This window comes from Lontra canadensis, unplaced genomic scaffold (genome assembly GCF_010015895.1).
Source record: "Lontra canadensis isolate GAN:19392208 unplaced genomic scaffold, GSC_riverotter_1.0 scaffold40, whole genome shotgun sequence".
NCBI classification, from domain to species: Eukaryota; Metazoa; Chordata; class Mammalia; order Carnivora; family Mustelidae; genus Lontra; species Lontra canadensis.
In genome coordinates, this window is record NW_022631034.1 from 8,185,456 (window position 1) to 8,209,846 (window position 24,391).

A 24,391-nucleotide genomic window follows, 5' to 3' on the forward strand; every position below is an offset into this window, starting at 1 on the left:
GTTACTCACCTCAGGCGAAGGACCTGAGCTTTCTGCTCTTTAGTGTCTTCACAAAATTAATGACGGCGTTAATAATAATATCCGTCCCTCGTGATTGCCACAAAGGTTAAATGAGATTTTAAACATAAGTGAAATAGGTGTTCTAACACTTAAGATTTTAAAAAGTGCTTTTAGAAACATTATCTTAATTGATCCTTCTGTGAAACGTCTGGCTTTGTTAAAGGTCACTTATCACAGAATTGTGAGTGTGATGTTTGTGTTTTGCTGTTCCCTGGGTTGTGTATCTAAGAGAAGGAGGCAATTCTCCCAGGCCCCAGGTCCAAAAGCACAGGTAAATGTGGAGCTCCTGCTAAAGAAGTGCTTTTGCAAACTTTGGCATTTGGCCACAGCCGTATTGTGACCAGCCACAAACACAGTGAGTATATTTTTCTTTTCTGCAGTGCCCACAAAATCTCCAGTGAATTCTTCTCTGTGAAAATTCTTGAAAGCACACAGTGTGATAATTGATACCAGATAGTATTTGGAAGCATTCAGAGGAGCCTATTAGGTATTTTAGTAGCCCAATCTGTGCCCCGTTCAGCTGGTTTTAGAAATCTGCAGAGAGGTGCCTCTGTGGGCCTGCCTAGAGTAGACAGGTTTGGCCCTTCCAGGAGGGCAGGGTATGTTGCAGGCTCTCTGCACCTGGTACTATGTGGACCCCAGGGCTGCTGCCTAGTGCCATCGGCTGTGGCCAGACCTGAGGTAGGGCCAGCTGGTGACTGACTGCAGGGACTCCCCAAACCCTTTCCTATTTAAAAATTGTACCAGGAAATACATCAGCAGAAAGCCACATAAATGTCTCCAGAAAGAAACTTCGTAAGCGATTTTCCATTTTTCTCACTTCTGAGGGCTGTGGACATTCTTTAACTCATTCATTCAGTTAGCAAATATTTATTCAGAGCCTACACTTCTAGGTTCTGCAATACAGCATCAGATAAAACAGACAAAACAATCCCTTCCCTCACGGAGCTTTTACTCTAGTGAGGAAGGAGGGGGACTTTTTTTTTTTTTAAAGAAAATTATGAAATATAGTAAAGCAGGGGTGACGGATAGGGAGCACAGAAAGAGATGTGATTTGCAATTTTCAACAGAAAGATCAGGGAAGACCTCAGCCAGAAGATAACATGTGAACAAAGATGTGAACAGAGTGAATTCGAAAACCATAGGCCTCTATAGGAGAGCATTCCAGATTGTGGGAACAGTAGGTGCAAATGCCCTGAGGTGAGATCATGTCTGGGAATTCCAGGAACAGCCAGGAGACCAGAAGGAGCAAAACAACCCTAGGGAAGAGTAATAGGAGACAAAGTAGAGAAGGGCAGGTGGCCAGATCATGAAGGAGGCACAGGCCATTGGGAGGACTTGGGCGTTTCCTGAGACTGAGACACCGGCCTCCACAGGGGTCTGAGCAGAGAAGTCACGTGATCACACTGCTTTTTAAAAGGATCACCCTACCTGGTGTACTTTATGGCACTGAGAGGAGTGGTAGTCAATTCCTTCTTTCTTTTAAACTACTTTCCTCTCATTCAATTACGTAATAAATATCTAACTTAGCCTAGGCTGTGGGTTGGGCACTGGGGAAGACTGAGAAGTGAGGGAAAAGCAACGATGAACAATTTGATGGAGCCCATACTAGGGAGGGCAGCTACCCAAGCGCTGGGGAGCAGGAGTGAAAGCAAGGCATGGGTGAGGGTTACGTAACTTGGTCACAAGCCACAGCTTGGCAGTGGTGGTGCCAGAACTAGAAACCTTATGCTCCTGACCCCTCAGCCAGCCTGCCCGGAGCACTGGGACTGAGATAGGAGGCCAGGGACATGACCAGGAGTTCAGGTCCATTAGATTCATTTATTAAATATTGTGGAGAGCATACTCTGCACCAGGGCCCAGATGCCAGGGCCACAGAGGTAACTAACGGAACATGGCTCCCATTCCAAAAGCGGGTGCAGTCTGGAGTGCCCTGTATCAAGGCTTCATAAATACCAGCATAAAACTAACCCTGGAGGTCTAGCTATGCAGCCAGTCACAGGACACTTCTTACAGAAGCCACAGTCGTGTTCCTGCCAAAACAGAAGGCAGGAGCAGTGGTGGGCTCAGCAGGAAATGTCAAACCCTGGGTTGCCCCAGGATTCAAAGAAGCTTCACAGCACATAACACCAGAGTAGGGTAAGAGCCCCCACGTTACTGGCAGGAGAAGAGCTTTTCAATAAGAACAAGGCACCCTAGCAACATAATACCATTTTGTTATTCAGGGTCTGACAGCAAAGAATACACAGAGGAGGCAGGGAGAGCTTTGGTGTTGTATGATGAGGCAAAGGTCCCAGAGGTTTAGTATACATTCACTTAAAACAAAAACAAAATAAAAAAAAAATTGCTTGTAATTTTGTAACCTCCTTAGGGTGTTTCAAATGGTTTGTGAAGATCAATGTTCTACATGTTCAAAGAGTTAAGGGAGTTTTCAAATCTTTCCATTCAGACCGGCCTGTCATAAAGAACAAAGGAACATGGAATTTCTTGCAGGGATCTGAATCCATACAACAGAGCCTGGAGATGTTCAATCAACAGAGATGGCCTTTGAACTTTTCTCAATCCAAAAGGGGAAACGAATATGTACTGCTCTGTAGGCGCCTCTCTACTTGCCACTTTTATCTTCCATCAATAAAATTGGTTTTGTAATTTCTACTTATGTAGCCACCCAGGGGCCATTATTATAAAATAGTGGTTAAAAGCTTGGGCTCCGACGGGCCCGAGTTCAAATTCAAGTTCGACTACTTATAAGCTGTGTGACCTGAGGCAAGTTAGTTGAGCTCTCCAAGTCTCACGCGTCTTACCTACAGGATGAAAATAAGAATATCACCTCCTTCATAATGTTGCAGTGAGCGTTAAATGAGAATGTGATTTGTACGAATCTGATACATGGTAAACACGGAATAAATGTATACTCTATTTCTTTTCTGTTTTGCCATTAGCACATCTATTTCCATCTTGATTATTCCTCTTCTAAGAGGAAATACTAAAATGAAAGATGAGTGGAGATCCTACCTCACTGGGATTGCACTGTTTGGCCCAAAGGTGGAAGACGGCTTAGAGAACATCACATAGAGGGTTGATCTGCTGCTCCAACAGAGGCGTTGATAAACTATGCCCCCAGGCCAAATCTAACTCTCTGCCTGTTTTTGTGAAGTTTTTATGAACACAGTCACACTCATTTGTATTTTGTATTTATCTATATATATATAGATATATTGTCTATATCTGCTTTTGTTCTGTAATAGCAGAGTTGAACAGTTGCAACAGAGACCCTATGATCTGCAAATTCTAAAATATTTACTATCTGACCCTTTACAGGAAAATGTATCTGACCCTTGTTCTAGGAACTTAAAAAATCCAAATTTTTTTCAAGTCACGCAGCTCTGAAACTGAATACATTGGAAACTTATCTCCCCAATGGAAAAATAAAAAGGCTTCCTTCAAGAAGTCAGCCAGTTTACTTACCCTGGTCAATCCCAGAGGACACAAAGATTCACAAAGCAGCGTCCCCAGTCCACTTGCTGGTCAGATGAATATGCACTGTGAGGCAGGTTCTGCCGATGGCGAGAGCCAATGCCTCGAGCAGCACTGAGGCCACTGTGGTTCCTGCCTCTTTTCCATATGGCCCTTACCTCTATCCCAGAAGCCAAGTTTGAAGAGAGACTCTCCATGGTGTTTCGTTTCATTTGCGTATCTGTAAGACTACTGAAAACCACTGAATGTATGAGGATACCATAACAAAGAATCACTCACAGATTTCTCTGGCAAAGACGTGGAGGGTGGAATAGGCTGGACAGGAAAGAGGAGTAAGGAGCCTTCTGCAGAGGTCACTGTTCCAATGCATGTAACAGGGGGATGCAGCTCATTCTTGGGCAGTGGTTGAAGAAATGGCAGGAGCTGATTAAAATAAGCACGAGTATAGTTGCAGGGGAGGAATCACCATTCACTCATTTAGTAGATATTTATTGGATACCTAGTTCATGACAATTAGTTTAAGGCACTGGGGATCGAGACACAGTAGTACATGAGACAAACCAGTCCCTGTGGTCATGAAACTTGCCCTCCAGCTGGAAGAGACAGGCCATCTTAATTTGGCCTCCTCCAAAAAAAATACCATGAGACAAGGATTTGCGTGAATACCCCCCCTGCCCCCCACCCAGGATGTGATCTCAAGCACAGTGAAGGAAAGAAAAGTAAATAAGGGGGTACGTTAATGAGTAAGTCACTGCCGTGAGCAACTAAGACTTCATTTCATGTTGTGTCCTCTGAAGGGTATAGGCCATGGCTCAGAATTTTCCCAACAAAGAGCAAGGATGATGGAGGATTTATCCACCAACTCTTGTTCCTCCCTGGTGGAGGCTTATTAAGGTGGGCGGGAAGGAGAATTAGCTATTCATCCCCACCTCTAAGGACAGACACAGGAAACCATGGGCAGGTATAGAAAATTCTAAAGGTGACTACCCAAATAGATCAAGGCAGAATACTACATCTGACTACACAGGTGACAAACCATCAACAAATACTCAAGAAAATGCATAAGTACTATGCAGGCAGTTAGAACAGGTTGATAAGATACAGAGTCAGAGTGACTGGAAGGCTAGTTTAGTTGGGCTGGTTAGAATGATGTGAAAATAAGGAAGGGCCTGGGGAACAGCATGCAGCGGGGGGAAAAAGCAAGTGCAGAGTTCATCAGACAGGAAAAAGAGGAGAAATCGAAGTCCTCTGTTGTAGATATAGCACTGGAGGCAGGCGGGAGTGTTACGGAGTGAAGTCCACCGAGGGTAGACACCAAACCACGAAGGTTCATCAGCCAGAACAGGGCATGAGAATGTTGTTCTGCATGTGTTGGGTAGTCCCTGAGGGATTTAGAACGGGAACATGACATAATCTGATGAACATTTTTAAAAGTTCATCCTGGTTACTCCTCTTCCCTTCCCCTTTCTTACAAAAGCCGTTAGATAGGGCTGAGCAAGTTTGACGTCTTCACGAGATGTGGAACAGGATATCTGAATCCAAGTAGGGTACAGAGAAGGTCTATGTGGGTGATGAGAGTGGTGGGTGACAGCTGCCTGGCCTGAGGTGTCAGAGCTAGAGCGGGAGGAAGGAAGGTTTTCCATGAGGGTTTACGTCTACCCAGCCAGGATAATAGAGCCCAGGTATTGTAAGGAAGGCATCCATAGGGGGAGAAACCTGATATGGGAGGTCGGAGTCCGAGCCTAGGAAGGAGGACATCCGTGAGATGGGTCAGTGAAGCAGTGACCCCACGTGAGGTGTCAGATCCCATGCACAATGGGAGGAAAGTTCATGCAGGGAGGTGGTGGCCACAGTGGTTCTGTGCAGATTGAGAAGGGTGTCAGTTACAAGAAGGTGCCTGGTGTGGGGAAGTTGGAGCATGAGGGTGGTGAAGAGGGTGTAAGTGTAGCAGGCAGCCCTGTGCTAATGATGGGAACCCACAGAGGGTAAGGAGGGCATCACATGGGGCACAGCTCTGTATTGAGTACTGGAGCTAAGAGAAGAGAGGCGGTAAGGTAAGAGAGGAGGCACCAGCCTGGGGCAGACTGGGGGGGGAATAGCCCGGAGTGGGGTGTCAGAACCCAAGAGGGGAAGGGAAGCAGCCACATGGAAGCAAGAGTGGAAACCATGTGGGGTAAAGGAAGATGTCCAGATATGCGTTGAGGGACGGGGGTATGACAGCACCCAGAGATTTGTACACTTGGAAGCAATGATCAACCAAGTAAATATATTAATGATAATGGGGACCAGCTTTCTCACTGTCTGAATGGACACTGTAATGTTAGATTGGACTGGAGATAAAGGTATGAATGTATGATTTGAGGGTGGCGGGAGAGGTCTCAATGTATTTACCCAAGGATGTATATACACGCATGTTCTTCACCTCTACCTGCTCAGTGAGAGGGTCTGGGAGCAGCAACACTTCAACAAGGAACACACCAAGCACCCAGATCTTGATTTCTAAATACTGTTCTCCACAAAAAGGGAAAAGGGTACTTCGGGAAAAATGACAGATTTCAAGACTGGGACAAGGAATGCACAAAGTAAGCCTGGAACGTCTGGTGCCGGAAAGTAAAGAGATACTCAAAGATGAGTCTATATCAAAGGACAGCTTAAAGGGCCTCCTGCTTGCCAACTATAAGATAATTTAAGCAGCAAAATAATGACAGTAACATTATAATCCATTGAATAAAATAGTAACTTTAAATCCATACTGATATAAATAAGTGAAGATATTGAAATTTGGTTGAGACATGGAATATTTATATAGTCTCAAAGTAACTCCCCACAAAATACTTATTAATTATGAAGAGTCATTTTGTAATAGTGGGTCCTCTCAGACACCACCTTAACCAAGTAATGAAAATTAAGAACACAATAATGGGTCAAATGACAAAGTGACAGGATACAATGAAGAGAACACAGCATTATTTTTGTGATGCTTCTAGCCAAAAATACATACTTGTAATTTAATCATTAGTAAGCCTCAGACAAACCAAACTCAACTCAAAATAACTGGCTTGTTCAAAAATATTCAGGGTCATGAAACTCAAAGACTGAGAAACTGTCTCCAATTGAAGGAAATCAAAGAAACAGAACAACTAAATGCAGTGTGTGACTCTGAATCTGATCCTTTTGCTGGAAGGAACATTATTGACACAATCAATGCACAAGTCTTGAATGACATCTGAGAGTAGATGAGATCAGAAGATTATGTTAGGCCATATAGGAGAATGTCTTTATTTTAGAAGCATACTAAGGTGTTTGGGAAATGATAGACATCAGATTGGCAACTTACTCTCAAATGGTTCAGGATTTTTTTAAAAAAATGTACCACTGTTGCAACCTTCCTTCATTTTGAAATTGTTTCAAAATGAAAGTTAAAATGTTATATATTCACTTTAGCCACTTGATTTCCTAGGTCTTTGCACATGCCCCAACCTATACCTATCCCAGAAGTCCCCTCCCCTCGAGAACAACCCTTGCTTGTCCTGCATTTCCTCTGTGAAGGGAGGGTACCCTGTGCAGGGTGTACTGTGTCCCCAGGCACTGAAGTTTACCTGTACATGTCTATATTTCTGTTTACCCCAAAGGGTAGAGTCCATGTCCATCACACTCATATCTGCGATCTTAGCACTCAGCACAGCACCTGGCATTGGGCTTGATAATAAACCATGGAGAGAAGAAGAGAGACAAAGTTATAGGTATAAAATTGGAATCTTGGGGCACCTGGGTGGCTCAGTGGGTTAAAGCCTCTGCCTTCAGCTCAGGTCATGATCCCAGGGTCCTGGGATCGAGCCCCACATCGGGCTCTCTGCTCAGCGGGGAGCCTGCTTCCCTCTCTCTCTCTCTCTGCCTGCCTCTCTGCCATCTTGTCATCTCTGTCAAATAAATAAATAAAATCTTTAAAATAAAATAATATTGGAGTCTTTCCTAGAGATAACTGAGTTAAGAAAAGCAGGTTGTTTATATGCTGCCTGGCCTGTGTTGGAATTACAGCTGTGTGATCCTGAACCAGACTTAGACTCCTTTCCCACACGTAAAACAGGTTGTAAGATGGAGCAAATGTAATAAGATTTGCAAGGCATCTAGCAGAGTCCTTGACGCTTAGCAGGTAGGCAACAAATTTTTGTTTCCCCTTCACAAAGCTTCGACTTCCTTCTTGGTAAAATGGGAGGCGGGAAAATGGAGGAGTAAGAGGTGAGCTTTATGACCATCATGCTCCCAAGATTTTCTAGTTCTAAAATTTCAAGTACTTTCCCTCTTTTTGGATAATAGTAAGTACAGAAGGTGAAGGATAAGTGAGTTTTTACTGTATTTCAAGGGTGGTCCTTAGTTGTAGCAGTCAAGGCATGCGAAGTGCCCCTCCTACTGGATTGCACAGTTCCTCATTTATACCTGCTAAAAATATAGGTAAATTGAGAGGCCGTGGTATTGTTAGGTACTGTTGAGCACATTAAAAATTTATGAGCCATCAAGGAACTAGCACACAGTTTCAATTTTTGCTGCATTTTCCCTTATTCATAATTCTTTCCCTAATTGCTTTTTCCCTTAAAAATGGGGGAGCTGAGACCTTGGATATTTGCCTAATGGCTCAAACAGAGCCACAACCCATTGCCAAGTCTTTCAGGCCTTTTATAGCCTGGGGACATTTGCCACTGAAAGAAAGCTGATGGGTTTGATTTTCCTGAAAGAGATATTTTGCACTGACCTCTGGCCCCATTAAATACTTTGGCCATTGCCCATTCACTGTAATGGGAGCAATAAATTTGTTTTAATTTAGGACGTTATCAAGTAGGGAATATTGACAAAGACAAAATAACGTTCTGAAAACAGCCAGGATGAAATCATGAATAAATAAATATTTTGAACTTAGCTGATAAATTAACAAATGCTTATTCATAAGAGTCTGACTGGACTATTTCAAAGTTAGGCTAAAGGTGATCCCATTTCTAATAGAAATGTCGTCTTTCTCTTTCAACCAGTGAAAAGGTGGGCTACATAGACATTGCAAGGCATAGAAAGGCATTTATCCATTGTGACAGATCTGTTTTAAATAGATCTATTTGTTTTCAGCTAAATGCCAAAAGGAACAGCCAGATGACTCTAGTGCCTTTTCTATGGCAAAGCATTTATTTTCCTTGTGTAAACACCTTTATTAGGGATTGCAGCAGGCTGTTTCTCTACCTTTTCTTTCTATTAGTCCCTTAGATTAGCATCAAAGAACTGAAATTCTTGTGAGATGTTACCTGTATGTGTTTCATTTTGAGTGAAAGAAATGACTTTTAACTTGGGTACATTCCTCTTGAGGAAGGGGATAAAGGTGCATATGCCATCCATCCCCTCACTAATATTCTTTCATAAGTAACATGATTATGACAGATGGCCAAAAAAAAAAAAAAAAAATAGTCCTAACAAACCACAAAGCATATTTGCAAAGCTGTGAGGTCTTAGATGGTGTTGGCTTTGCAAAGTCCAAATGACTAAATCTTCTAGGTTACCAGTAGCCTGAGGGCATCTTTAGCTGCATAAAAACTAATTGGACCAACTTGAATGGAAGAAAATTGTGCCTGAAGTCTTTAATCACACTAGTAACCTAATGGTTTCCTGTTTGACATAGCCAGGGCAGTGTTTAGGAAGATGAATCCATGCATGCAGCTTAGAAAACCTTGATCAGAGAGTTGTGGGGAAGCATAAGCATCTCCTTTAGCAAGTTTATTGTGTGTGTCTCAAGTTTTGGCACGAGACAGGTAAGCCATTGTTGGAGAGGGGAAAGTAAAAAAAAATTTTTAAAGATCTAACTAAGCAGGACAAGAGAAAGCTGATGCTTTCTTGCATTATAGGTTTCCCTATGATGATGAAAGGCATTTCTCTATGAGGAATGTCATGTTCATCTTTGTATGCCAAGAATCCAAAACTCTGTAACTCATGATGAATTCGGGGAGCTCCCCAAATGGTAATAGACCAACAGCTTGACATGGGCTGCTATTGAATGTAGCATGCTTTACAAGAAAGGGCATGGGCTGAAAGTCTGAAGACCTTTTGTTCAAGTTCTGGTTCTACCTCTTGCTAGCTCTGTGAGTTACTGCAGGTTGTTCAAACTTGGAGCCTGGTATAGGATGGAGGTAAAGTTAATGCCTTCCCAGATACCTCATGGGGGTTTGATAAAAATGCTCTAAGCTAATCAGTATAAAAGTATGTGCCAACCACAAAGCCCTCTACAAACCTAGGAAATCATTATTCTATCATCATGGTAGAACTTACTGTTCCATGTCTCTTTGTTCTTATTTAGTTGTTTCAATTTCACTCTTGCTTTCAAGCCATGTGGACTCTATTCATTTGCTATAATTCACCAAATCAAAGTCCCCGGCTCTGCAAAAACCACACTTGGAAGAATGCCATAAAGATGGTTTCTTTTGGACTGGGTGCCCACCTGATGTCTCCTTTGGAATGTAATTCAGTCAGAGGCAGTCATGGCACTAGCAGATATTCTGAGAATTCATGAAATCCCACAGCCAAAACCATGATCCATTGCTCCAATACCAAAAGCATTTGGCAGACTATAGTTTGGAAGCCACAGTCCTGGCTGCTTTTGAGGCTCTGAATGGGGCCATTTAAACTCGCTGTGGTCCTGCCCACTCCCACCACTCTGGAGAGAAAGCACCCGATTTCCCTGGACTCTCTTTAGACAGTCTTTTTCTTACTTCCTCACGGGCTTTGCTTCACAATATACCTTCCTGGAGTAAGAGATGACAGAGTGATTTGGAGTTTTTCTCCACCTCTCAGGCACTGCAACATGAAGAATCTACAGATTTATCTTCTATAAAAACTTCTATGAAGCAGCTCAGGGGTTTTTAGCACCAGCCTTACACAACCTGTCATTCAAATCCTTAATGATGGGTTTATGTGAAAGCGATTTCTCCACACTTTCCATTTGCTTCATCTTAGATGGCAGTGTGGTTCTTCCTTTGAAATAGACCACGAAAAAAGCTGGTTCCTTCCGGCAAATATCAGGGTTCAGTGACTATTTGAAATGAAATGTCTATAGACAAAACGCTGCAAACATCACCTCGAGTAGGAGCAGTAATGAGTAGCTAGGTATGCCGTGGCACATGTGTGGAAATCGGCCGTTCGGTCCTGGCCAAATGGCAGACACTTCAGATAAGGAAGATAAAAATCTTCTGCCTAAGTGAGAAATGCAATCTCATCTGCCTTTCCAACATATGAAAACCAGTTTCACAAAGTCTGCATGGTTCATGACTACCTTCCAAAGAATCATGGAACGTAAGAAATGGAGGGACCTGGAATGTCACATCATTTGGATCCCTCTGTAGCCCCCACAACCATGACATACTTCAGCCATATCTCAAAAACTTCCAGAGATGGGACAGTGTCCCCTTCTAGAAAAACTCAATCTGTTTGGGAGCAGTTCTAACTTTAGGAAATGTGATGTTGTCTTTTAACTATTCCCAGTGTCTTAGCCTCAGCCTTTACCCTGAAGATGGAGAATGTCACCTATCTGAAGTCTGTGTCAGTTCTTCACTTATTCAACCAGTGACAATTCAATCTAACCACCTGTCATTTGGCACTGATCTCCCCTTCTTACCGCCAAGCAATCAGGAGAAACTCTGTCCAGTATCTGTGGGAATCCAGATGTATGTTCTTGCGTATGGGTTCCCCTTTAAATTTATCCTCAACAAAAAGAGATAAAGCATGGTGTCTTTTTTTTTTTCTTCTTACTGAGCCCATGGTAGCTTCTAGTAATCAGTGTTTTTTTTTTTAAGTGTACAGAAAAACTCTGTTTTAATATTCTTTTCTGGATTTTTGCCTAGAATGTACATTAATCCACTAGTTTAGTTTAAAGACTTTGCCTTCCTCCTGCTCTGAAGAATTGAAGCTATATTTGGATATATTCTATCATCTAGCACTTTCCTCACTTTTCATAGCTCTTCTGTAATCTTATATACATATTGATTGACTTGGGTTTGGATAATACTTTTTGCTTAATGTGTTGGTCATGAACGTCATTATCTCTGCATTCCTTTCAGCCAACATAGCCTCCTAGTTTAGAATGTTCTTGTCTTTGCTCATGGTGTGTAAGTCCATTCTCAGACCACGTCACTGACTATAAACATGCTAGCTTGTGCCGACAAACAATGGTCTGACTGGCATGCACACACAAAAATGCAGATTACATATTTTGGGGTTGAGTATGAACTGGCCTATTTAGTATACCATCTACTAGGTAGTCTATACACACAAAGCTTGGATTGAAAAGCAGGAAATATTTTTTGAATTTTAGTTCTGCTCTTCATTTTAGATAAATTATTCATCCCCTGGCGTGCCTTTGTAAGAGACAATGGCTGATGATTGTGTTTATCTTTACATATACATCACAGAGCTAATTTGAACTATTTAGCCTAAAATGACTGAAACCTTTTTTAATACTTAAATAAGAAATGTCGATATAATGGGGTTGTGTGCAAAACTAACATAAAGATTCTGTTATTCTCTTTAAAGGAGAAAACATCACTACCTTCCCATTAAACAAATGCATGAAATTACCCATATAATATTCTATGTCATTCATATATATGCCTATATATGACATACAGCATCCTTTTAGCATGAAGAAGTCTACCTTGTTGACTAGTAGTATTGAAACACTGCAAAACTGAGTGTTTTTCTTACCTGCCATTAGTTCACGCTTACTTTCCTGGGGCAGCAACATCACTGGACACGTCGATTTTCACTGACCACAACTTCAGCAAACACAGGTCCTACTGGTGTGTCCCTTAAAAACTCTGGGCTTCTGTGAAACTCCTGCTGAAGTCTGGGTGCACATGGGTTGAGGACAACTAGTTCCATTGATCAGGGTCTGGTTTCTCCTGCTTTGTTTGACCTGGGCGTGCCTGGCCTCCATCTGTCTGTCATCCTAGAATAGTGTCCAGAGCCAGCCCATGTGGTATTTCTTGGGCAGGAAGGTTAAGTCCCCTGGCATGAATTGCATTCAGCAACTGAATAAATAAGACAGCTTGGGGATGGGTTTTTATTCCTAGGAAACCAGATAGCCTTTTTGATGATAAAATATTTATTCCCCATTATCTTGCTGTTGCCAAGACTACCATGGACAGTACATTTCTTAAAAGGAGCTAGATTGCTAAAGAGGCTTTAGTAGGTAAATTTTGGGGTATCAGCAGGTCCATTTTATTTTGAAAAATATCTCATATGACATTTGATTGCCCAGAGCTGAGCGTGGTTTGCCACTTAATGTTGATTCAGCTAATACCATGTCCCACTTTAAGTCAATACTTTTTCTTCTTTTTAATCATTGTTTTCCCCTAAAAAAGAACTTCAGTTTATCTCTTAAGAAAGTGAGGCCAAACATGTCATCATTTTAAGGCAAAGTAAATTAAACAGTGTGCATTTATATTAGAGTTTAGAAAAATCTAACTTCTTCAAATGAACATTTTGTAATAACTTTATTTTACACACTTTAATTATTTTAATTATTTACAAAGTACCAGCTAAGCACTGTGGGAGATCCAAAATGTCAGACAGGACCTCTGACCTCCAGGAATATTCTGTTTAGTGGGGTTCAATAGCATAGAAATACAGATGGTGCTACACCAAGGCAGATTCTGATAAGCACTGTGGCAAAAAAATAAGTACTAGAGGGTATGAAATCCTAGATGGGATTTCCAAGAAGACTGAGGAAATGTTGCCTTCAAGTTGGACCTTTATAAATAATAAAAGTGGGTAATATATATTGTTTCTTAAATGATAGCACTTTTCAAAGTATTTTAAACTTATTATTTCTTTAGTTCTCATGATTAACCTTATAAGCCAAGTTTGGTTATGATTCCCATCTTATGGTTGTATAAACTGACATGAACATAAGAGAGACCACAGGTATATAATTTACTGACAGATATGATTCACTGTGAGGGTGAAGGTTTCCTTGGCTTCAGGTTTTGAGTCTGAAGAGCTAAAAAGGAAGCACCCCAATTAACCAGTATGATAAAAGAGTAGAAGTTAGAGGAAGAGAAGGACTAATTAGGGCCAGGAACCAGGAAGAAATTCCTATTTGAATAGTAGATAAGCATGCAGGCTTTGGAATCTAAAAGCCTTGGGTTCGACCCTTTAGATGAGCCAATTACCAAACCTGTGTGACAAGTTACTTAATGGCTCCAGCCTCAGTTTTCTTACCTGTAAAATGACAGAAATGATTTGATAGTGATAAGAATCAAGTGAGATGAGAGAGGTAAATGCTTACTACAAGGAATCATGAAATAAATATTATCATCATTATCTCTTATAGTTACCATTGTAACAACAGCAATATAATAATAACAATATCTCTTGCCATTGGTTTCTTGATATTGATTATTACTAAGATAATAATGTTCTGGTGATTGGTTCCTTTAGAGTAAGGCTTACAATGATATTAATTCAGGTTTTAGAATCAACACTCCTTTGTATTAAATTTAATCATCAAAACAAACTGGAATTATTTATGTATTTTTCCCATTTTACAGATAAATACACTGAGGCTGAGAATAGGTGGCATGCCCTTTGTAGCCTCCCTGGAAGAGGCAGGACTCACACCCAGATCTGACTTACTCCAAATAACTCTGAACTCTCTCCCAACTAGTCACTTGTAGCATTAAAAACACCTTTGGAGAAAAAAACAAAGCAAAACACCTTTGAAAAGGCACCTGGGTGGCTCACTGAGTTAAGCCTCTGCCTTAGGCTCAGGTCATGATCTCAGGGTCCTGGAATCAAGCCCCGCATCAGGCTCTCTGCTCAGCAGGGAGCCTGCTTCCCCCTCTCTCTCTGCCTGCCTCTCTGCCTACTTGTGATCTCTCTCTCTGTCAAATAAAGAAATAAAATCTTAAAAAAACAAAACAACAACAACAACAAAAATCCTTTGTATCATTTTGTCAGTTTTCTGGGATCTATGCTGAGTGAATAAATTGTGTTTCATAAAAATGTTATTAGCAAACCACCACCATGGTTTTCATAGTGTGAAAACATATGTCTCTCGGAATTTTCTAGTGCTGGACAGTGTTCCTCTCAAGGCCTGTCTTTGGAGGAGATGAAGAGAGGTCTCCAGTTCTCCCCCGTTGACAAATATGGTAAGTCTATAGATTATTCAGATCGATTAAGGGACCTGCCCCTGAGAAGGTGGTATTTATCTGATAACAAGAAAAGATTTTGTTTTATATAATAATGAGAAATGACAGATGCTTTACAGATACTATATTGTAAAAGTACAAACTTTGATCTTGTCTTACATAACTCTGCATTCATCTTTGAGTTCAGCGATGTGTGTGAATTAAGTGCATATTTGTATATGTATATCAGTGTGGGTCCACGTGGAAGAAGATAAAACTCTCCTCATGAAAACAGTCGCTGGCGTCTTGTGATATTCCAAAACCTAGTTGCCACTGAGCTCACTGCCTCTAAGCCCCACATGGCAGGTATGTCTGGAGGAGAAAAACAAGACAGGAGTCTCCACAGTTACATCATATGCTGGGAGCTCTTCCCCTTTAGAAAGTACCCAAGGGTAAAAGGTAAACCCAGCCATGTCCTCCAAATCTAGAGAGGAGGTGAAGGTATCATTGATGGTATCCATTTTGCACAGGATTACTTTAGAAGGAATTAATACTTTAGAAGGAATTAACTCTTTGAAATAGTTAACGCAGCTCTCTGCAGACCCTTGGAAGCCAGAGGATGGTAATCGCCCTTATCACCAGCTGCCATATTAATGTGCGAGGCCTGTAATGTCCTTTCTCCAACCTCTAAGCCTGAGAGGCTCTATATTTAATTGGAATTTTAGCACAATGGGCTCATTTATTCATGGGAACTTTCCTTGACAATATGGAGGACTGAAAAAAATGTACGTCAGTTAAAGAGATCAGATTTATTACAAGAACTGGGTTTGGGGAAGAATCAATTGGATGATGTGTTCCCGGTTCTCTGATTTAGATGGCCATAGACCTGGGAGCCCTTAGCTTTGGGATCCTCACCAATGCACCTTGTTTGCCGAGTATTATTACCTAAGGCATAAGAAAGCCTTTAAGAAATGAAGAAAAAAAAAATTGTTCTGGATAGATGCAGACAAACTAGTTGGGAACATTAAAAAGAGGAAACTTTGTGCTCTGACTCCTGGGACGTGTCCAGAATGTAGCTGAGTGCTTTTTATCATCAGCTTTACAACATAATTGGCCAGTCTAGTAACAGTGGAAAATGTGCTCTAAGTGTCACATCATCACATTTTTCATAGAGATAATATCGTTTTTTCAAACCTTCACAGATGTGACCACACAACCACAAAATATAGGGCACCCTTTGAAATGCGTGCTTTGACCAGAAGTCTTCCCTTTCATGGTGGAGGAAACATTTCAAGACGAAGCATTTCATTAACGATCTGTTTCTTAAAGGAGTAAGACTTTGAGCAGAATTCCTCAAGAAGGAGAAGACAGAAGAGATGCAGAAATGCAGAAGCTGGGTTTTCCCCTGCATGTGTGTACTGGGGTGGAAGAAAACATTAGGGTATTTGGATGGAGCAAGAGCCTCAACAGACAAAGGAGACAGATTTACTGTCTCCCCCTAGGAACATCCCGCTGTACAAGAAAGAACCTTTAGGGCGCCTGGGTGGCTCAGTGGGTTAAAGCCTCTGCCTTCGGCTCAGGTCATGATCCCAGGGTCCTGGGATCGAGCCCCGCATCGGGCTCTCTGCTTAGGGGGGAGCCTGCTTCCCCCCTTCTCTCTGCCTGCCTCTCTGCCTACTCGTGATCTCTGTCTGTCAAATAAATAAATAAAATCCTTTAAAAAAGAAAAGAAAGAAAGAACCTTTAATTGCCCTCCATTTTCATTGCATACGCTAGTTGTGGTAAAACAGCTACTTTAGGAACTGTTTCTTCCTCTCTGCCCCCAAGGAGCAGGACTGGAGAATGAAGAGAAGATTGCACACAGGGCAATTCTTTCTGTACTTGAGGCTTTTCACCCTCGAGTAGCAAAACGTGCGGCTGTGATTCAGTCTTTTCCTAGAGCCTGTGGTCAAATTTCACTCGGGTCCCTCTTCAGCAGAACAGCCCCCCAAGTACCTGTCGTCCAACTCTGGCAATGATGCATCAGTAAAAAAGTCAGCACCAACGCCCCGCTGACTCTGCTGCCCATTCCGGAAAGAGACGCCCCACACTGAGGAGCAAGCACCCCCAGTGAGATTTCCCCTGGAAGGGGGAGGGCTGTGGCATAGCCTCACACGCCGGGAAAACCGCATGTGGTACGGGAGAAAGCTGATGATAAAAGGATCACGAGTTTATCAAAACATCTATCTGTGCCTGGAATGAAGGTGCAGTTTCAGGCTGGACAAGAGGAAATATTTTGCTTTAGGATGGAGATTTTATGTAAGTCCACCAAAATTAGGGTTCAGTGATGTGTATCCTGACTCTGCCTCCCCTCTTCTCAGCTCCCCCATCACACACACACATACACACACACACCCTCCTCCTCCTCTCTGACCGGGGCCAGCCCCCCCACCGGAGGGGACATGTCAGCTGCAGCCCCCGACATGTCCGTTCAGGAAAGTATGTGTGCTGCCTAACAGATTAGCCAGAGAGCCTTCCTATGAAAATAAATAAACCTATCCAACGGCATATTGCTAGATGCCTTGACAAAAATGTAGATGGCTGAGTCAGTTCTGAAAACTCAGCTATCAAAGGGGAGCAGAAGCAACATTAGCTGTTGACCAATGTGCCCATTTTCACAGAAGCAATGAACGAGCGGCTTCCTTACTTGCAGTGGAAAAGGAACAGCTTCCCAGCACAAGTCCTGTGTCCTCTCGGGCAGCAGCCTGGTCCTGAGCCACAGGTTGCGTTCTCTGGACACAGCAGGGGCCCGCACTTCAATGAGCATCAAATACCACTGGTATTTGGGCCTAAGCTTTGAGGTCCACTTAAAAACCAGGCACTCAGGAAGGAAAAACAAAATCAAACCTAACCAAAGGCAACCTGCTGTAGAGAGTGGCTCTTTCCTTCTGCCCTGAGCTTACCCTACCTTCTTTTTATCACCGCCATTTGCCTAACACTCACGGTGTCACATACTATAGGGATGGTCTCGCCTATACTACCAACCTTATGAATTAATGTCCTATTTACAAATAAAGACACCAAGGCCTACAAAGATTAAGTGGACAAAAACCACAGAACCAGTAAGTCATGGAGCCAGGGTTTAAAGTCAGATTTGCCTGACACAGAAGCCCAGGCTTCTAGCCATAGCAATACACCACCTTCTTGAACTGACCCCCTTCTTGACTCCAGATGTGGCCAGCTTGGGTCCCAATCATACAGCCCTCATTTGGGTTCCCCTGGTCTCAACTCTCTGTTGGCGTTTTAAATTTTGCCTTTGTTTTACAACTGCTTGCCACCAACTCCTGCCCAGACCCTGAGCCCAGGAGCCGGGAGAAGCTGCCTGGCAGCTGTGAGGTGCACTGGGTGAGGCTGGTTAGGAAAAAAATGGCAAGACGGGCCACAAGCCAGTAAGTAACAGCTGAACTTCTATTCCGTTGCAGGCTACGTGTCTGATCTCATGAGCCCGATGCATTTTCATTCTTGCCCGAATAGTGGCAGCTTTGAGGACAGCGGCTGACAGCATTCCGCGGATACCTAAGGAGAGTTTTCCCCCAAACTGACAGCAACAGTTCCAAGCGTGGCAGGCTTGCTTCCAATTATAATATTTTTACCCTCTAAGGTTTCCTTAAATTGGCTTGTTTATTCTGGTCCTATTTAATTCTCTACCACAAGTTGGGCTTTGGATTTGTGGCTAAGCAGTGAAATGCAAAAGAAGCAAGACAGAATGTATCTTAAGAATTGGTTTGAATTTTGTAACTGAAAGAACAAATTTATATTGTTACTTAGAGATGGGGCCTAAGTCTGTGGTGGGCACTTAACAATTGTTATGTTTTCCTAGACTGAATTGTCTAGACTTGAGTTTGAGAACTGTGGGTTTGATTTTTTTAGAATATTGTTCATTTTCTTATGTTATTATGTTACCGCTAGCGTCCGGTTCTGTGATTAAAGATTGTTGGCACACAAAATGGATTCAGAAGTGTATCTCATTCCAACAAGACATCTTCTGAGTATACCTTCTTTAAGACATATCAGTAATGACCTTCAGATCAAGATGCTCGCAAAATATTGCACTTAGTTATTTAGCTTCCTTTCTGTATCATAGCAAGTGCTCTGTGCTTTATTTGGGCATCTTGTTGCCCAAGGTATACCTTCCAAGGGATCGTAGATGATCTTGGTACAGGTATGACACTACCCTACAAATACAAACCCGTTGTTCATACCGGAGTCTAGCACAGTGCATGGGAAGGATATCTGAGGTACCAGTGGCCTGCAAAAATTTAGACATCTGAGGGCACCTGGCTGGCTCCGTCCGTAAAGTCCATGACTCTTGATATCAGGATCAAGTGCATAGTGAGATGTTTAACAGCTTCCTGGCCTCTACTCCCAGATGCCAGTAACAGCTCCCTGAAAAAGCCACCAGACATTTCTAGATGTCCCTGGGGGGCACAAAACTGCCCCAGGTTGAGAACCACTGCTCCAAGCCATCAGAGGACAACTGGGGGCTTGAACAATAATGGAAGGAATATACAGCCTGGTTTTGACTATATTTAGGCAGATCTGCTTTCTTCTCCTGAGTATCGTGGGCTCATATACACATGGAACTAAATGGGAAAAGTGTTGATGGCTCCTTTCATGTCTGTGGTGAGCTCCTCCATCTTCCCCTCTCCTCCTACTGATTAGAGATTATGTCTCTTGAGGGCAGTTTCTATCAGAACAGCAACCTCACCTCTAAAACCCTTCTGAGACTTATCTGATGACCTGTGGTTGCAAAGCTGAAAGTCCTCTGAACAGCTCGGGGAAAGCCAAGTGCCAGTCCAGTAGAAGTTAAAACCATGATACTTCCCCTTAGAGTCACTCTTTTTTAGCCTCCAGACTCTTCATTTCCCCACCAAATTATTCTGGAATCATGGGTGCTCTTTCCTGCCTAGCAAGATGCCAAAGGTCTTTCTGATAAGCAGGAACAAGGAGCCTCAAGTGGCCATCCAAGCATAAAGCTTTCTGGTAAGGGGCTGCCTAAAGACCACTCGTTTCTATGGTTCTTTCTCTAGTCCTCCACTCTGGCTACTTTAGGCAATGAACCAGCACCTAGCTGGAGTTCTTCAGACCTTAATCCTTTCATGAGCAGAGTTGAAATACTGTAGACAGTTAAAAGAAATTAAAAACAAGTAAGTAAGTAAATAACCAGTTTTAACTAAAAGATTGACAGTAGGTGTAATGCTGATCGTATATATAATCAGGACAGCGCTGGGGGTAAACCAGGTGTCCTCCCGGATTCCCATGGGATGGAGGTCCTATCCAGAGAAAGGACAGTTTGTTTCTGAAATACCTCTTTTAGAAGGGGATTTTCTAGAACAAATGTGTGAAGCTCCCTTTCTTTGTTTCCTTTAATTAACCACCTCTTCTCTCTACAATGTATCTCTTTAGGTTACTGCTTCCCTCTGCCTCTTGTCTTGTCAAGGATCTGCAAATAATGAGACTAATGCTTCTTGATTCCTGAGAAGGGGAACCTTTTCACAGATGCCAACCAGTAGCTCACAAACCCTCTTCATTATTGCACCTTTAATGGGACCCAAGGATCACCTTGGAGATTGTCTTGAGATCATGAGGTTGTGTGTGTGTGTCTATGTGTCTTTTCTCCTCGCTGAAAAATGTCTCACTAATTGCTTTCTTTTTCTGCTGATAAAAATGAACTTCTGTGATCATGTTTTCGCATGCTTAGCACATTAATTTTTTTCTATGTGCATGCAGCACCGAGCTCGCTTCGAAGATGTTCAATTAGCTATAATTGTAAGCCAAATTATAGCAGCACCAGGAGAGAGTTATTCCAACAGAGTGATTATTTGGGTTAAATTATTTCCAAAGCTGACATTTTGCTGGGACAGAGGGAAAAAATGGGTGCTGGTGGTAGGAAAAAAGGCTAGTGCTAGAGAATCCATCCGAAATGAAGGACCTGATTCCTTCCTCTCCTTCTCTTGTTCCTTGTCTTAATTTCCTTTCCTTCTTCCTTCCTCCCTTCTCCTTCCTTCCTTCCTTGTCTCCCTCAAACAATAACCACTGGCTTTGGAGTTACTCAGACTTTCTACAGTAATTTTGTGACCATAGGCAAGTCAACCTATCTGAGCTCCAGTTTATTATCTGTAAGATGGTAATAATAACATTTCTCTTGAAGAGGTACTATAAGAATTACAAATAATATAAAGTTCATTGTATAGTTCCTGGCCCACAATAGCAGATACTGTACATGTTGTTGTTGTTTATTGTTACTGTTATATCACCATGCAACCAAAGAGCTATATGAGGAGAGGAGGGCACAAGAAGAATGGAGATTTTTTTCTCTAATGTGAAAATTGGCATCATTGTCCCTAAAACCCCGCTTTTGTGAACAGTGAGCTTCTGAGCTTACACTTCTGAGGCAGTGTGAGCCAAGATCCAGCAACCTTAGGACTGGCTCATTTTGGGATGTCTTTTTATACCTGAAATCAGATCAGAAGAGAAATCGAATCTTTTAAATCAAATACAAGAGCCAAGAAGCATCTCCCAGCAAGGCAGATGTTAAGTAGAAATAGCAAGAAAACCCACGTATTGAGCACCTATTATGTGGCAGGAACAGTTTCAGAGGATTTAAAATGCAATTATTGTCGCTTAGTTCTCCAAACAACTCCGGAAAGGGAGAATTTTTTTCTTGCTTGCTCATGTAGATAATGAATCCAAGCTAGTATAGAATGGAACCAGGTTTCAAAACTAGGTTTGCCTGGCACTAGTACCCATGATCTGTTCACCACACAGGACTGCCTCTATTGTGTGGAGGAAAAGGAATAAAGATAGCCAGTGTTCACAATCCAGAATCATGGTAAGAGCCAACAAATCTGCTGTTCTGAAGTCCCAAGAAAAATTTGGGAATTAGCCCAGGAGAAGTTTCAGGGACTAGAAAAACAAACCTTTCCTGATTGCTGTGGCTCGTTATTGCAAAGTAAAATCAAAAATATAATCATCATCATTTTCTCTGTTTTAATTATGGAAAATAAGGGGCTGGAATAATCTCAAGGCTCAAAAAATACACATTGTTATTTTCTAGGCAGAATGAACCAGAAATGGTTGACAGAAGCCAGACTCTCACCGTGATAAGCAGGAACAAAAAAGGAGGGCAAAGCACAGCAATTAGGGAAGCCAAGGAGTCTCACATTTTCCTCTCCTCATTAGCACACTGGGTAGGGAAAGCAAGGAGAGATAGTGGAACCATTACCAGTAGGATCTGAATGCCTCCTTCCTTCCTAGTTTTGTGGTGCGTGCAGTTACTCAAGCATGCAGACCAAAGAGCTCCTTCTGATCAGTTCCCTTCCATCTTTCAAGAGCCACGAGGGCAAAGAGGAGCCATTGGACACCGGCAATCCCTTCCCCAGGATCAGCTGAAGACTCAGCTGCCATAGTAACAGACTGTAGTCGGAGACTATCAGCTCAATTAGCAGTGTATGCAAAACATGATGGAGAAGCAAAGTTCCTCTCCCTCCTTGGACATCCTACCTTTTATGAGGCTAACTAGAAATAAAAAGAGCAGGGGTTGCACATTTCTCCTCAGGCCAGAGATCCCAGGCAGCCCAACAGCTGACCCAGTGGCAGGGTGCTAATTAAATTAGGCTTCTTGAATTAAAACACTGCCATGGGTGCCAAGACCCGCTGATGAGGACACGTCTCCAAAGCGCTCTCAGTCAAGCTTTATGTTTAATTAGTGAGATAAAAAGAATATTATCTCAAATATCTGTCTTTTAAGCAATGGGCTCATATGCAGAAGGAAAGTATCTTCGCCATCTTTTGCAGTTCACTAATTTCACTAACCTCCATCTCTTCTTTTATCTCAACTAATCAGTAAATGGTAAGAGTCCAGCAAGACTATGAAATGCAATAAAAATAATTTGAATGCAGGTTTGCCCTTCAGTTTTCTACTTATAATAATTGATGGTCTGCTTAACACCACTTCAAAAATTAATCCACAGTGAAGAATATTGGGTTCTTCTTTCGGGGCTTTTTTTTTTTTTTTTCCCTTTCCAGAAACTCAAATTAGTCTAAGGGGAAAAAAAAATCAATGTCAAGATTGAGGATAATTTGAAGTAATCAGAATAAAAACGAATGGGACACTAGCTGACGTGTGTTTATCCTACACCAAGTAGGAGACGGTAGGAAGCAGAATAGCATCAAGCAGTTCTTGAGTGACAGCCCATGTCGGGATTACTAGAGGGTTTATTAAAATACAGATTTCTGGGCCTCAGTTGGAGGGTTTTAGACTCAGAAGGTTTGGAGTGGGGCCCAAGAATGTGCATTTCTGGCAAAACTCCCAGGAGTTGCTGCTGCTGCTGTTGGTCCTGGGACCACACTTTGAGAGGCGCTGGCAGAGTGGTTCAGGGTGTGAGCTTTTGAATCAGACTTGGGTTCTGTTTTTTTGTTCTGTTGTTTTTTGACCCCTCATAATGGGACCTCTCGTGGGCCAGTTAGATCGTCTCTCTGATCCTCCAATTCCCCACGTGTAAAGTGGATATAGTGATTCTTACCTCACCGAGAAGATTAAGAAAAACAGCACATGGAGAGCACATATCCCCATGCCAGGCACATGATAAATGTTCCATAACAATTGGCCATGCTTGATATAACATGACTGAGAGAGGAATCAAGCAAGCACCAAGGGCTAATCATTTATTTCCTGGATACTAATGAAAGGATCTTGGCTGGGAAAATTGAAGTGTTTATAAGACAGCCCTAAGTTCAGGTCAAAAAGGTAACAAAGAAGAAAGCAAGAATAACACAAAACGCACAATGTGGATAAAATTATAACCAGATTTGCAATGCAGTTAAATTAAACATAAACACTTAATTACGAGTGTCTACGAGGACCAAGTCTTAGACACCTCTCGAGTGCCATTTCAGATCTTCTTGGCCTCATCTATGCCATTTACCAGTGAGTCACCCACCATCGTAACAACCAAGTTCTTGTGGGAAATCTGACCACCCCATACCTCCTGTGGGGCCAGGAGGCTCCTGACTGCCCCACACCTCCCGGATCACTGCTATGAAGCTCCCTCATTGCCTGGGGAGAGATGCCTTCTGTTCTCCAGGCCTTTGCAACTCAACTTGGCTATTAACCCACACTGTGCTCCTGTGGAGGAAACCTTTGACCAATGGGAGATCAGAGCCAGGAAATACATTCTTCTCCTTTCTCCACCACAATCCCTTGTCCTGAGGCACAGTCCTTCTTAGTACTTCAGAAGACAACTTGATGAGACTGACAATCAGTGGCCCTTGGCACCCAGCAGTATCCAGCTCAATACCATACTGTAGAGCAGGCTCTCCCTCCTTTCCTCCACATTCCTGCTACTTGCCCCATTTCTGCTTCCAGGGATTGATTTACTCTAGAAGGAAGCAGCTTATGGGCTTTTGCCCAGGGTCTGCTTTCCGGTAAAACCAAACTATGACAGACAATATGCAAATGATTTGAATTTTGACCACTAGTTCCTCCTTAGTAAGGAGTGGTTTGTAGAAAGAAGGAATAGGTGGTTGAAGAATAATTCAATTAGTATAAGATTGAATTCACCAGTGACCGAGGGGTTCAGGAGATTGCCAGGCTAAGATCGCCCTTTTAGCCTTGTTTCTTTCAGCGCCATTTGAGTGTCCTGTTGTCCCTACTGTTA

At 42.4% G+C, this 24,391-nt stretch overlaps 1 protein-coding gene across 4 annotated transcripts in view; it reads left to right on the forward strand.

Annotated features, from left to right (window-relative positions):
* Positions 1 to 18,696, forward strand: part of LOC116875021 (serine/threonine-protein kinase TNNI3K) — a 307,722-nt gene extending 289,026 nt beyond the window's left edge. For 3 of the 4 annotated variants that reach the window (XM_032870114.1, XM_032870115.1, XM_032870117.1), the window contains 2 exons: positions 14,635 to 14,714; positions 18,155 to 18,696. In XM_032870114.1, the coding sequence (XP_032726005.1) occupies positions 14,635 to 14,714; positions 18,155 to 18,231 (157 nt within the window). In that variant the 3' untranslated portion in view covers positions 18,232 to 18,696. Of the gene's footprint in view, positions 1 to 2,509; positions 2,804 to 14,634; positions 14,715 to 18,154 lie in introns of those variants that run through there. The other variant, XM_032870116.1, reaches the window with a different exon arrangement.
* The last annotated feature ends 5,695 nt before the right edge of the window (positions 18,697 to 24,391 follow it).